We start from the raw sequence: 14,674 nt of genomic DNA, 5'->3' as shown, positions 1-14,674 counted from the left end.
ATATGACACCTTCTGCACTACTCTGACTGTAGCCACCTCAACCTGCTTCTCTCTCACCGGGCACTTCTGATCCCCAGCAACATGGACACCCCTACAGTTGACACACAATGTTATCCACCAAAACTACACAATCCTCTATCCCATGCCCTCCTGCACACTTCCCACATCTGGGAATCTCCCTCCTACAAACTGCTGCAACATGACCATAAACGTTGCACCTGAAACAGCTCAGTGGATTCAACACAAAGACTCTAACAGGATATCTTATATATCCTAACATGACTTTGTCAGGTAAAGACTCAAAAGGACTGACAGTGACTCCACTGTTTCACCACGCTCACCACCGGGTCTGTGTCGCACCAAACGGTGATCATCACAAACACCAGGAGTCTTCAACTTCAATTGCTCCACCTCCACACTTAACACTATCCCAGAAATCACTCCTTTCAATGGTGTCCTGTTCCCAAGACCAAAGCAAGAAACATATCCTGACCAATGTAAACATCTGTTTCCCATGCCAATATAACCCATTTGACAGAGAGAGACAGAGAGCTCCATGTTAATGTATAGGGGACATGAGTCAGTCATGGTTACTCATGGTTATGTGATGAGGTAGGCCCGAAAGCGACTTCAAAATCAGTGTCGGCCCAATGGAGACTGTCCTCTTGGTGTAACGGTCAAGATGTTGGTTTCTCCCGCAGTAGACCTAGGTTCATATCCCGTCAGTTACATTAAGCAGTCTATTGTCTGAAAGGGGTCTAGACAGCTTGTTCCCAACAGTGGGGTCAGTGGGATTGGAGAGGGGCCCCTTTCCTCTCCTCTCTCTCTGACTGGAGGGGAGAAGACAATACTCACCTTGAAAGACTCCACAGCCTGTTGGAGCTCCTTCAGCTCCTTCTCTCTCTCCTGGAAACTCTGCTGGACCTTCTGCTGACTCATCCCCAGCTGCCTCTGTGGAGAATCACTCTTCAATGAGCTATCAAGCTTTATTTGTCCAGTAGATCAATAGTATAGTAATGTGACATAGGGCCCATAGAGAGGAATTGTGATAGAAAAATTAAATACTTATCTGATTTATTTGATATTAATAGTAAACAATTATATAATTATCTAAGAGTAAGACTGGCCTGCTAAGGCTGAGGTTTATTGTGTCCACTCTATCTTCCTGCAGCTAGTCTGGGTTTTACTAGAGATAGTCTGGGTGTAGAGGACATGGGTTTTAATAGAGATAGTCTGGGTTTTACTAGAGAGAGTCTGGGTGTAGAGGACATGGGTTTTACTAGAGATAGTCTGGGTTAGAGGACATGGGTTTTACTAGAGATAGTCTGGGTGTAGAGGACATGGGTTTTACTAGAGATAGTCTGGGTGTAGAGGACATGGGTTTTACTAGAGATAGTCTGGGTGAGGACATGGGTTTTACTAGAGATAGTCTGTGTGTAGAGGACATGGGTTTTACTAGAGATAGTCTGGGTGTAGAGGACATGGGTTTTACTAGAGATAGTCTGGGTGTAGAGGACATGGGTTTTACTAGAGATAGTCTGGGTGTAGAGGACATGGGTTTTACTAGAGATAGTCTGGGTGTGGAGGACATGGGTTTTACTAGAGATAGTCTGGGTGAGGACATGGGTTTTACTAGAGAGAGCTTGAAGCTGACAATTTTGATTTGATTTGTATATCTTTTGGTCCCCATTTGGACTAATCTTCCAAGAGTCCTTAAACATTCAAATACAATTTATAATACAAACACACTTTCCCATATAACACACTATTACAAACATACATAATACACTAGCATAATGACCCAATAAATACTTAATCTAAAAAAATATTGTTTCTTCATCTACTATAATCCCACAACATTTCTATATACTATATTTAAATTGTTAAAATAATGTTTACATTTATATATTGAAAGGTTTCTAGTTTGCTCAGTTAATTTATTCAATTTCTGTATTGCTCTAAATCTAAATGTTCTTTTGCCTATTTCTCTTTTCTGTCTGGATAATATATAGATGGTGGACAATCTATTCCTAGTATTTACTGAATGTCTGTCTCTTACCAACTGAATACCGTTGTGAATAGAACTTGGCCGTTTTAAATGATGTATATTATAAAATAAAATAAGCATGTTTTTTTCAATGACCTTGTCGATTGATGACCAACCAAGAACACTGCACATGACTGCAACAGAAGAACCATATCTCTACCTTAAAACAATCCTTGCTGCTTTGTTCTGTGCATTCTGCAGTCTCCTAACTTCACTTGATGATGCATTTCCCCAGACCACCGAACAGTAGTTCACCTGACTCTCAATTAATGCTTGTGTTATTTGCTGAATAATTTTTCCTGGTAAATATTTAGCTATCCTTCTGATTGTGCATGCTGTTTTAATATATATATTTTTTTACATAGATTAGTTATTTGAGACGACCATGATAAGCAGTTGTCTAGCTGCACTCCCAATAGTTTGGTTTCTGCCACTTCTTCAATTTGTACTCCTCCCATACTTAATTGTATCCCATGCTGTTTTTGCCTTTTCCTAGTTGAACATACCAACATAACTTTGGTTTTCTTGGTGTTTAAAACAAGTTTGTTTTGGCAAACCCACTTCCTGATATTCTTCAAATCCCCCTGTAAAGCCTGCTGTACCTTTTGAACCGATTGTCTTGCTGCATAAATTGTAGTATCATCTGCAAATATAGTAGATTGAGTTTCAACCATGGCATAGGGAAGGTCGTTGGTATATATTAAATAAAGAAGTGGGCCAAGGCAGTTGCCCTGCGGTATTCCACAGTTTAACACATTAGGGGAAGAAAATGAACCATTGATGTAGGTGGACTGTTTCCCGTCAGTTAGATATGACTGTACCCAATTCAATGCTACCTCCTTAAAACCATAATGCATTCATTTTTTTACCAATTATTTAATGATCCTCTAAATCAAATGCTGCACTGAAATCTAAACATAGTACACCTACAAACCTGCCATTATCCAAATCATTGAGTCATGTCAACCAATGCAGTGGTCGTGGAATGGCTTTTGCGATAAGCATGCTGATTGGCTGTAATCAGATCATTCTTTTCCATGTACTCCCACATTTGTCTACTCACAATACCCTCCAATATCTTACTGAGTGTAGGGAGTAGACTAATTGGTTGACTATTAGCAGGAGTAATGGGTTCTTTGCTGTCTTTCGGAATAGGACAGTTTCCATGCTTCCATACATTTGCAAACATCCCCTTTTCCAGTGACCAATTAAATATGTATCTCAGTGGAACTGCAATCTGTGGAGCAGCACAGTGAAGCAAAAAATTGCTAGAAGCAAAGAATTGTCCATAAGACCATAACCTGTAGATTTACCATCAGGTAATGACTTCAATAGGTTTAACACCTCCTCCACTGACACTGTTTGTAGACAATTGATTGATGTCCTGGTGATAAAAACCAAACTAGTCTATGAATAGTGATGCATTTGAGACAAATGTCTCCGGTCTGACTGGGCCTGTATTCTATAGATAAGATAGAGAGAACCTGAAAGTACCGAATTTCCATAACACTATCAAACTGTATTTGTCCTGTAGATCAATAGTATAGTCATGTGACATAGGGCCCATAGAGAGGAAGGTCTACAATCTTGATGGTCCCTTTACATTGTGATATTGATTTGTTGCTATTTGAATGATTATAGTTTTAACAGTTGGTGTAAATGTATCAAGGAGTTGAGACTGAACTTTGAACTCGTTAAAGGCCATTCAGAATGATAATAGTGTTTGACTTTAGACAATGGTGATACATTTGGAGAGTCTGGGTTAACGTGTCTATATACTCAAGGTTTGTGTTCATATTTGTTTTGAGTGGCTCTATTTCATTTGAATGATCTTTTATTCAAACAGTCTTAGTTCCTACTGTATCTTTAATTATTTGTTTATCAGACAGTCACCAACAAGTTGTTCTGGTCTGGGGTAAAGTCATTTTCTCTGATTAATCCCCTTATTTAATCTCCTCATTATTTGATGTATTCTATATTACATTTAAGGCCATAACCTGGAACAAAACTGTGTCTCGCTCTCTCAGTCCTTCTAATCCTTCCCCCTCTCAATTCAATGGTCTTTATTGGAACGGGAATCACTCTAACCTCTACCCCCTCTAAAATGTTTATTTTACCTGTATTTAACTAGGCAAGTCAGTTAAGAACAAATTGTTATTTTCAATGAAAGCCTAGAAACAGTGGGTTAACTGCCTGTTCAGGGGCAGAATTACATATTTGTATCTTGTCAGGTTGGGGGTTTGAACTTGCAACCTTCCGGTTACTAGTCCAACGCTCTAACCACTAGACTACCCTGCCGCCCCTCTACCCCCTCCCTCCCTCTTTAACTCACTCACCTCTCTAACCCCACCCCTCTGGCAGAACCAGGAAGTCCCTCCCCCTCCCACAAACTCTCTTCTGAGGAAATAAAACTGACCTGAGTCTCTGTCTCATCTGTCTGTGTGAGAGTGAACAACCATCCAAATGGCTCAACAAGGAGTTCTGCTGGACCAGGACCAGTTCTGTTGTTCTGTCTGTCTGGAGCTACTGAAGGAGCCGGTCACTACTGCCTGTGGACACAGTTACTGTAGAATCTGTATTGAGGACTGCTGGGATAACAATGTTCTGAGAGGGGTCTATAGCTGTCCTCAGTGCAGAGAGACCTTCACTCCAAGGCCTACTCTAAGGAAAAATAACATGTTGGCTGAGGTGGTGGAGGAACTGAAGAAGACAGGACTCCAGGCTGCTCCCCCTCCTGCTCTGTTCTATGCTGGACCTGGAGATGTGGCGTGTGATTTCTGCAGAGGGACCAGAAAACAGAAAGCCCTCATGTCCTGTCTGGCGTGTCTGGCCTCTTACTGTGAGAGTCACCTCAAACCTCACTATGAATCTCCTACTTTCAAGAAGCACAAGCTGGTCAAAGCCACCGCACAACTACAGGAGAAGATCTGCTCTCATCATGACAAACTGCTGGAGGTTTACTGTCGTACCGATCAGCAGTGTATCTGTTATCAGTGTGTGATGGATGAACATAAAGGCCATGATACAGTGTCAGCTGCAGCAGAGAGGACTGAGAAACAGGTAAGACCAGAACAACTTGTTGGTGACTGTCTGATAAACAAATAATTAAAGATACAGTAGGAACTAAGGCTGTTTGAATAGGAAATCATTCAAATTAAATTGATCCTCAGCAGAACAAATATGAACACAAACCTTGAGTATATAGACATGTTAACCCAGACTCTCCAAATGTATCACCATTTTCTAAAGTCAAACACTATTATCATTCTGAATGGCCTTTAACGAGTTCAAAGTTCAGTCTCAACTCCTTGATACATTTACACCAACTGTTAAAACTATAATCATTCAAATAGCAACAAATCAATATCACAATGTAAAGGGACCATCAAGATTGTAGACCTTCCTCTCTATGGGTCCTATGTCACATGACTATACTATTGATCTACTGAACAAATACAGCTTGATAGTGTTGTGGAAAGTCAGTACTGAGAGAGACTCGGTCATTTCTTCAAACTACCATCTTTATTTAATATTGATTAATTATTGCAATAATGAAGCCGTCAATTCAACAGTCTTGACTGTCGGACCTGAGTGCTTGAATCATTCAGAGAATACCGGGTCTTTATATACCAAACCTAAAATGGCTTCAACCATGGCTGCCCCCCATGCAGATTGGGCACTATAACCCACCCTGTGTTCATCCTGATGTTTATCTGCATGGGGGGGTTATTCTACTCCTTCAGGATAAGTTTCCCAGATGAAAGGATTCTATTCTTTCAGGTTCTCTCTATCTCGAGTCACTGACACAGTCTTATCTATAGAATACAGGCTCAGTCAGACCGGAGACATTTGTCTCACATGCATTTTGTCAGCTTCAAGCGATCTCTATTAAATCCCATGTCCTCTACACCCAGACTATCTCTATTAAAACCCATGTCCTCTACACCCAGACTATCTCTATTAAAACCCATGTCCTCTACACCCAGACTATCTCTATTAAAACCTAGACTAGCTGCAGGAAGATAGAGTGGACACAATACAACTCAGCCTTAGCAGGCCAGTCTTACTCTTAGATAATTATATAATTGTTTACTATTAATATCAAATAAAACAGATAAGTATGTAATTTTTCTATCACAATTGCTCTCTATGGGCCCTATGTCACATTACTATACTATTGATCTACTGGACTACTACAGCTTCATAGCTCATTGAAGAGTGATTCTCCACAGAGGCAGCTGGGGATGAGTCAGCAGAAGGTCCAGCAGAGATTCCAGGAGAGAGAGAAGGAGCTGAAGGAGCTCCAACAGGCTGTGGAGTCTTTCAAGGTGAGTATTGTTGACCAGAGGTATAGTATACACCAGTTCACTTCTCTCTTCCAGTCAGAGTGAGAGGAGAGGGGCCCCTCTCCAATGCCACTGATGGGAACAGGCTGTCTGGACCCCTTTCAGACAATAGACTGGTTAATGTAATCAACAGGATATGAATCCAGGTCTACTGCTGGAGAGACCAACATCTTGACCGTTACACCAAGAGGACAGTCCCCATTGGGCCGACACTGATTTTGAAGTCGCAAGCGAGCCTACCTCATCACATAACCATGACTGACTTGTGTCCCCTATACATTAACATGGAGCTCTCTCTCTCTCTCTCTCTCTCTCTCGCTCTCTCTCTCTCTCTCTCTCTCTCTCTCTCTCTCTCTCTCTGTCAAATGGGTTATATTGGCATGGGAAACAGATGTTTACGTTGGTCAGGATTAAGAGAAAGCTTGTTGGACAATAAGAAAGCTTTGAACACAAAATCCAGAGACCAGCTGAGTATAAGACTGGCATCTGCATATAAATAGATGAAAGAGCTTCCTACTGCTTGAGCTATGTTGTTGATGTAAATTGAGAAGAGTGTGTGGCCTAGGACTCAGGGGGCAAAGGATGGGTCTAGCTCTGATACAGGGCAGGCTGCTGGAGGGAGTACCAGGAGGGAAGAGAGTAGGGCAGGGCCAAGTGGTGGTGAGGGTAATGCCATTACCATTGACGCCTTAGGGATGAGATTGAGTTTTACAAAATGATCAACAGTGTGGAGATGTTTCAGGAGGTATGGGGGCTCAGGGGGGCTGTCTTTACGGCTGGAGAGGAAGGGGTTGGATGTACGGTTGGAATGTGGAGCTGGATGGTGTATTGTACTGTGGTGTTGGGTACTGTATAAGGTGATTGTGTGGAGGTTGTTGTGGCACACAATATGTTTTTAGGAGGGGGGGGGGGGGTGTTAGTGTAATAAGGATGGCTCATTAAATTAAGACAAGTCAGTCTCTCTCTCAACAGCGCTCTGCAGTGAAGGGCAGTGATAAGATATTTGCTGAGCTGAGCCGCTCCATTGAGAGAAGGAGCTCTGAGGTGAAGGAGCTGATCAGAGCCCAAGTGAAGTCTCAAGTGAGTCAAGCTGAAGGACTCCTGGAGCAACTGAAGCAGGAGATAGCTGAGCTGAGGAAGAGAAGCACTGAGATGGAGCAGCTCTCACACACAGAGGATCACATCACTTTCCTCCAGGTAACTAAACTGCCTTGATTCATGTGATATGAAATTATCTGAATGCTGAAACTATTCATCTCAATCATTTGGTTCTGTTCTCTCTTTGTCTCCCCCTCTCTCTCTCTCTCTCTCTCTCTCTCTCTCTCTCTCTCCAGAGTTATCAGTCTCTCTCCAGTATCAGTGTATCTTCAGACTTACCCAGCATCGTTGTCCGTCCTCTTCAGTACTTTGGAGATGTGAGTAAGACTGTGTCTGAACTGAGAGAGAAACTAGAAGACTTCCTTAAAGGAGAATGGACCAAGATCTCCACTACAGGTGTGTTGAAAATAATAAGAACATCAACTTTAGACCCTTGGAAGTTCCCTACTAGTCATATACATGTGGAATATGGTCTGATGATAACATTCCCTCTCTCTGACAATGTGTTTGTGTGTCTGTAGTGAATATAGTGGATGTTGTACTGCCTCCAGAGCCCAAGACCGGAGAACAGTTGTTACAATGTGAGTCGCTTTATTTTGAAGGAACTAACAGTCTCTTTTTACAGACACTCCTAACAATCTCTATAAAAAATATATAGCAATAGTAGATCTAATCAAAGACTGGGTATCAATCTGACTCCTAATTTTTCTCTGATTTGATCTCTGCTGTGCTCTAATCAAAGACAGGGTAGATACAGTATCTGATTAAAATTATTGTTCTAACTCCCCTCATTGGTCTTGGTATCTGCTCTGCTCTTCTCCCAGATTCCTGTCAGCTCACACTGGACCCAAACACAGCAGGCACACGTCTCTCTCTGTCTGAAGGGAACAGAAAGGTGTCCCAAACACGCCAAGACCAACCATATTCTGACCATCCAGACAGATTCACAAACAACTACCAGGTTCTGTGTAGAGAGGGTCTGTCTGGACGCTGTTACTGGGAGGTGGAGTGGAGTGGGGTGTATGTTATTACAACAGTCTCATATAAAGACATCAGCAGAACAGAGAGAGGTAATGCATTTGGATACAATGACAAGTCCTGGAGTTTACAGTGCTCTAGTGATGGTTATTATTTCAGACACAATAATGTTGAGACTAAAGTATCAGGCCCTCAGTCCTCCAGAGTAGGAGTGTACCTGGATCACAAGGCAGGTACTCTGTCCTTCTACAGTGTCTCTGACACAATGACCCTCCTCCACAGAGTCCAGACCACATTCACTCAGCCCCTCTATCCTGGGTTTTGGCTCTCTGGTACTGCTGAGCTGGTTAAACTGTAGTAGGGTCCACATATATACTAGTCATGCTGGTGTAGTCTATAGCTGAGCTGGTTGAACTGTAGTAGGGTCGACATAGATACTAGTCATGCAGGGGTAGTCTATAGCTTAGCTGGTTGAACTGTAGTAGGGTCCACATAGATACTAGTCATGCTGGTGTAGTCTATAGCTGAGCTGGTTGAACTGTAGTAGGGTCCACATATATACTAGTCATGCAGGGGTAGTCTATAGCTTAGCTGGTTGAACTGTAGTAGGGTCCACATAGATACTAGTCATGCTGGTGTAGTCTATAGCTGAGCTGGTTGAACTGTAGTAGGGTCCACATAGATACTAGTCATGCTGGTGTAGTCTATAGCTGAGCTGGTTGAACTGTAGTAGGGTCCAGTCATGCTGGTGGTGATGGTCCCCAGATGTGATAATTCATTCTGCTCTGTTTTATGTACAATGATTTAACTGATTTGATGTTCATTTTGATTTGTACATTAGATTTTTTTCTGACTGATTTGAATTTTAAGAGATTTATGTGCTCATATATAATAATTAAAAAAAAGTAATATTGTACATTTCCATGAATCATGATGTGTGGTGTTGATATATATTGGTTGTCATTCAGAACCATTGATATGTTTTCTCAATTAGTTCTCTGTCTCTATGTAAATCTCCTCAGTATCATTGAACAGCTTGTTGGCTCGGTCCTAATTGATGTGTTCTCTGTCACCTGGAGCTGCATGAAAAATGGTCCAGGAACAAAAGGACAATTCAGGACTAGTCAGCCCACTACAAGCTGGTATCACTTACTTTCTACTACACTATATGGTCTGGTTTCCCAGACCCAGATTAATCCTAGTCCTGGACTAAAAAGTATGTTCAATGTAGATGTCTGGGAAACTGGCCCGAAATGAGGCAACTTGCATCCTCCCATACTGCTCAGTCAAGCAACATTAAAGCTGTCCAGCAGGTGGTACTATTGACCAAACAATAAAACCAGCAGATATCTTGATTTGCCACTCATTATATCAGTAATGTTCAGAATAGTACTTTAATATCATTGGAGATTGATGGTCTTTTTAATCCACTATCCAGAGTCAGGAACAGATGAAGTTAGGTCTGCTACTGTTCAGTGATTAAATATGATTTATGGTGATGGGAAATAAAAAATACAACACTAAACTTCATCTAGTAATAGTTTTCCTTTGTTATTTATTCCAAGGTGTGTCTTTAACTTGTAGATGGATTGTGTGGAGGTGAGCTAGTGGTGTGGCTGATAGCATAGAATGAAAAGGGAAGATGGGAGGGGAAATGGTAAAAATATACTTAACAAGTCACATAATAAATTATATGGACTCACTCTGTAAACAATAATATAACTAGAGACAAAGTCTTTCCTGCCAGGAGACGTAGCCAGGAAAACTCCTGGCCCTAATAGAAGCTGCAGAGGATTCAGTGGTGTCTCATTTACCTGCAGGCCACCCTCTTGGTTCTGGAAGATCAGAGGATTCAGTTGTGTCTTGTTTACATGCAGGCCACCCTCTTGGTTCAGGAAGACCAGAGGATTCAGTGGTGTCTTGTTCTCCTGCAGGCCACCCTCTTGGATCTAGAAGACCAGAGGATTCAGTGGTGTCTTGTTCTCCTGCAGGCCACCCTCTTGGTTCTAGAAGACCAGAGGATTCAGTGGTGTCTCGTTTACCTGCAGGCCACCCTCTTGGTTCAGGAAGACCAGAGGATTCAGTGGTGTCTTGTTTACATGCAGGCCACCCTCTTGGTTCAGGAAGACCAGAGGATTCAGTGGTGTCTTGTTCTCCTGCAGGCCACCCTCTTGGATCTAGAAGACCAGAGGATTCAGTGGTGTCTTGTTCTCCTGCAGGCCACCCTCTTGGTTCTAGAAGACCAGAGGATTCAGTGGTGTCTCGTTTACCTGCAGGCCACCCTCTTGGTTCAGGAAGACCAGAGGATTCAGTGGTGTCTTGTTTACCTGCAGGCCACCCTCTTGGTTCAGGAAGACCAGATGATTCAGTGGTGTCTTGTTTACCTGCAGGCCACCCTCTTGGTTCTGGAAGACCAGAGGATTCAGTGGTGTCTTGTTCTCCTGCAGGCCACCCTCTTGGTTCAGGAAGACCAGAGGATTCAGTGGTGTCTTGTTCTCCTGCAGGCCACCCTCTTGGTTCAGGAAGACCAGAGGATTCAGTGGTGTCTTGTTCTCCTGCAGGCTACCCTCTTGGATCTAGAAGACCAGAGGATTCAGTGGTGTCTTGTTCTCCTGCAGGCCACCCTCTTGGTTCAGGAAGACCAGATGATTCAGTGGTGTCTTGTTCTCCTGCAGGCCACCCTCTTGGTTCAGGAAGACCAGAGGATTCAGTGGTGTCTTGTTTACCTGCAGGCCACCCTCTTGGTTCTGGAAGACCAGAGGATTCAGTGGTGTCTTGTTCTCCTGCAGGCCACCCTCTTGGTTCAGGAAGACCAGAGGATTCAGTGATGTCTTGTTTACCTGCAGGCCACCCTCTTGGTTCTGGAAGACCAGAGGATTCAGTGGTGTCTTGTTCTCCTGCAGGCCACCCTCTTGGATCTAGAAGACCAGAGGATTCAGTGGTGTCTTGTTTACCTGCAGGCCACCCTCTTGGATCTAGAAGACCAGGGTGATGCTGCCGTAGTCAGAGTTCTCCACAGCACAGCTGGGGTAATACAGAGACATCAAGGTACTGCTTTTCTCATCACCTGCGGGGGACAACAACAATCAAGCCTGATTCACACAATAGGGCCCAACTGTACTGGCTCGAATATTTCATTTTCATATTTTCATAGACACATGGGTCTAGAGGTCTCTAATGGTTGAGTCTTGGTCTGGGTCTCACTGGTTCTGTTCCAGTCTGTCCTTTCTCCATCTCTGGTATATTCAGTACCAAAACACCAACATCATCCACTCCTTAACTTGGTTCAAATACTATTTGAAATTTGTCAAATACATTGAGAGTTTGCTTTTGCCTGCCTGGAGTGTCAGGTCTTCAGGGTTTTGAAAGTTTAGCATTGTTCCATTGTACAAGCCAAATTTAATCAAACCCAGATAAAGTTTTGTAAATGACTTCAAATAGTGAATTGGTAAAAGAAGGTTCAGGACAGCAGATTATTTCCCTTCAATGATATGAATTGCTGACGCGTTTCTCAGCAGATTAATTCCCTTCAATTAATTGAATTGCTGAAGCGTTTCCCAGCAGCTTCTTGGTCAGAGCACTATTATAACACAGTGTTATTAAACATCCACATTGACATGGAAAGGAACCATGATTACTGTCTATGTGTAACAGTCTGACACTGTGATAGATCACTCTGTTACATTGACATGGAAAGGAACCAAGATTCATGTCTATGTGTAACAGTCTGATACTGTGATAGATCACTCTGTTACATTGACATGGAAAGGAACCATGATTACTGTCTGTGTAACAGTCTGACACTGTGATAGATCACTCTGTTACATTGACATGGAAAGGAACCATGATTACTGTCTATGTGTAACAGTCTGACACTGTGATAGATCACTCTGTTACTTTGAATAACCATTGATTCTTCAACAGAGAAGTGGAGCACGTTGAAGTGTACAACAACAGCTGAAATAAGACAGAAACATTGAGAACATTTGGTATTTGTTTTCTAGACAGAAAGTAGATGTTTGATCCCCTTTTAGTCCCAAAATTAAATGTTTCAGTGAAACAATAACAACTTTAACAACTTTATTAAGAACATAGATTCTAATAGATTCATATTTAATATTCTCAGAATTCATACAGTATAGACCACCATCTAGAAGACATAGACATATCATTACATACAGTATAGAACACCATCTAGAAGACTGAGACGTATCATTACATACAGTATAGAACACCATCTAGAAGACAGAGACATATCATTACATACAGTACAGAACCTCATCTAGAAGACAGAGACATATCATTACATACAGTATAGAACACCATCTAGAAGACAGAGACAGAGACATGTCATTACATACAGTACAGAACCTCATCTAGAAGACAGAGACATATCATTACATACAGTATAGAACACCATCTAGAAGACAGAGACAGAGACACGTCATTACATACAGTACAGAACCTCATCTAGAAGACAGAGACATATCATTACATACAGTATAGAACACCATCTAGAAGACATAGACATATCATTACAGACAGTATAGAACAACATCTAGAAGACAGAGACATATCATTGGATACAGTACAGAACCTCATCTAGAAGACAGAGACATATCATTACATACAGTATAGAACACCATCTAGAAGACATATACATAGCATTACATACAGTACAGAACACCATCTAGGACACAGAGACATATCATTACATACAGTATAGAACACCATCTAGAAGACATAGACATATCATTACATACAGTACAGAACACCATCTAGGAGACAGAGACATATCATTACATACAGTATAGAACACCATCTAGAAGACATAGACATATCATTACATACAGTATATAACCCCACATAGGAGACAGAGACATATCATTACATACAGTATAGAACACCATCTAGAAGACATATCATTACATACAGTATAGAACACCATCTAGAAGACAGAGACATATCATTACATACAGTATAGAACACCATCTAGGAGACAGAGACATATCATTACATACAGTATAGAACACCATCTAGAAGACAGAGACAGAGACATATCATTACATACAGTATAGAACACCATCTAGAAGACAGAGTCATATCATTACATATAGTATAGAACACCATCTAGAAGACTGAGACGTATCATTACATACAGTATAGAACACCATCTAGAAGACATAGACATATCATTAAATACAGTATTGAACCCCATCTAGAAGACAGAGACATATCATTACATACAGTATAGAACACCATCTAGGAGACAGAGACATATCATTACATACAGTATAGAACACCATCTAGAAGACAGAGACAGAGACATATCATTACATACAGTATAGAACACCATCTAGAAGACATAGACATATCATTACATACAGTATAGAACACCATCTAGAAGACATATCATTCATTACATACAGTATAGAACACCATCTAGGAGACAGAGACATATCATTACATACAGTATAGAACACCATCTAGAAGACATAGACATATCATTACATACAGTATAGAACACCATCTAGAAGACATAGACATATCATTACATACAGTATATGATAGATGACATGTATAAATCCTTACTTTATATTTCCTGTACCACTTTCCATGACAGTAGCCTTATTACTGGTTCGGGTTACTGCTGCTGGTACAGTGGAATAATGAGGCATCACAGTACCTGTTACACCACTGTAGTAACAGGACCAATTACACACCAATAAACACACTGTAATGTAAAGTATTACATCATTCTCAATGATCAGTCATTACATACAGTATTCATTTCACATACAGTACATTGTATCCATGTCAAGTCCCCCTCCACCAATTGTAGCTAATTATCTATTACACATTGTACAGTTTTACAACCACGTTTGAGTTATTATGGGCGCTAATAGTTAGTGTCATATCACATCAGTTTAAGACATTACGGCATTCATTAAAAACATTATACATATGAACTACTTGGGGCGGCAGTTGGACTAGAAACCGCAAGGTTGCAAGTTCAAACCCCCGAGCTGACAAGGTACAAATCTGTTGTTCTTCCCCTGAACAGGCAGTCAACCCACTGTTAGGCTGTTATTGAAAATAAGAATTTGTTCTTAACTGACTTGCCTAGTTAAATAAAGGTTAAAAAAATAAACTGTTACCCTTTATATAATCTAACCACTCTACTTAACCTGGGAACTAAAATATT

The 14,674-nt window shown here is 41.3% G+C and overlaps 1 protein-coding gene and 1 pseudogene across 1 annotated transcript; one reads left to right on the top strand and one right to left on the bottom strand.

The window, feature by feature from the left end:
* Positions 1–712: 712 nt before the first annotated feature.
* Positions 713–14,674, bottom strand: part of LOC139407489 (E3 ubiquitin-protein ligase TRIM47-like) — a 56,841-nt pseudogene continuing 42,879 nt past the window's right edge.
* LOC139406393 (tripartite motif-containing protein 16-like) lies at positions 4,511–9,200 on the top strand. The gene is made up of 6 exons (XM_071148938.1): positions 4,511–5,107; positions 6,280–6,375; positions 7,366–7,590; positions 7,728–7,887; positions 8,013–8,072; positions 8,316–9,200. Exons 1-6 carry the CDS (start codon positions 4,511–4,513, stop codon positions 8,825–8,827), a joined length of 1,650 nt encoding a protein of 549 aa, XP_071005039.1. The 3' UTR covers positions 8,828–9,200.

The sequence above is a fragment of the Oncorhynchus clarkii genome, chromosome 4, assembly GCF_045791955.1.
Source record: "Oncorhynchus clarkii lewisi isolate Uvic-CL-2024 chromosome 4, UVic_Ocla_1.0, whole genome shotgun sequence".
In the NCBI taxonomy this organism is placed as follows: domain Eukaryota; kingdom Metazoa; phylum Chordata; class Actinopteri; order Salmoniformes; family Salmonidae; genus Oncorhynchus; species Oncorhynchus clarkii.
This window is presented reverse-complemented; position numbering and strand designations above follow the sequence as displayed.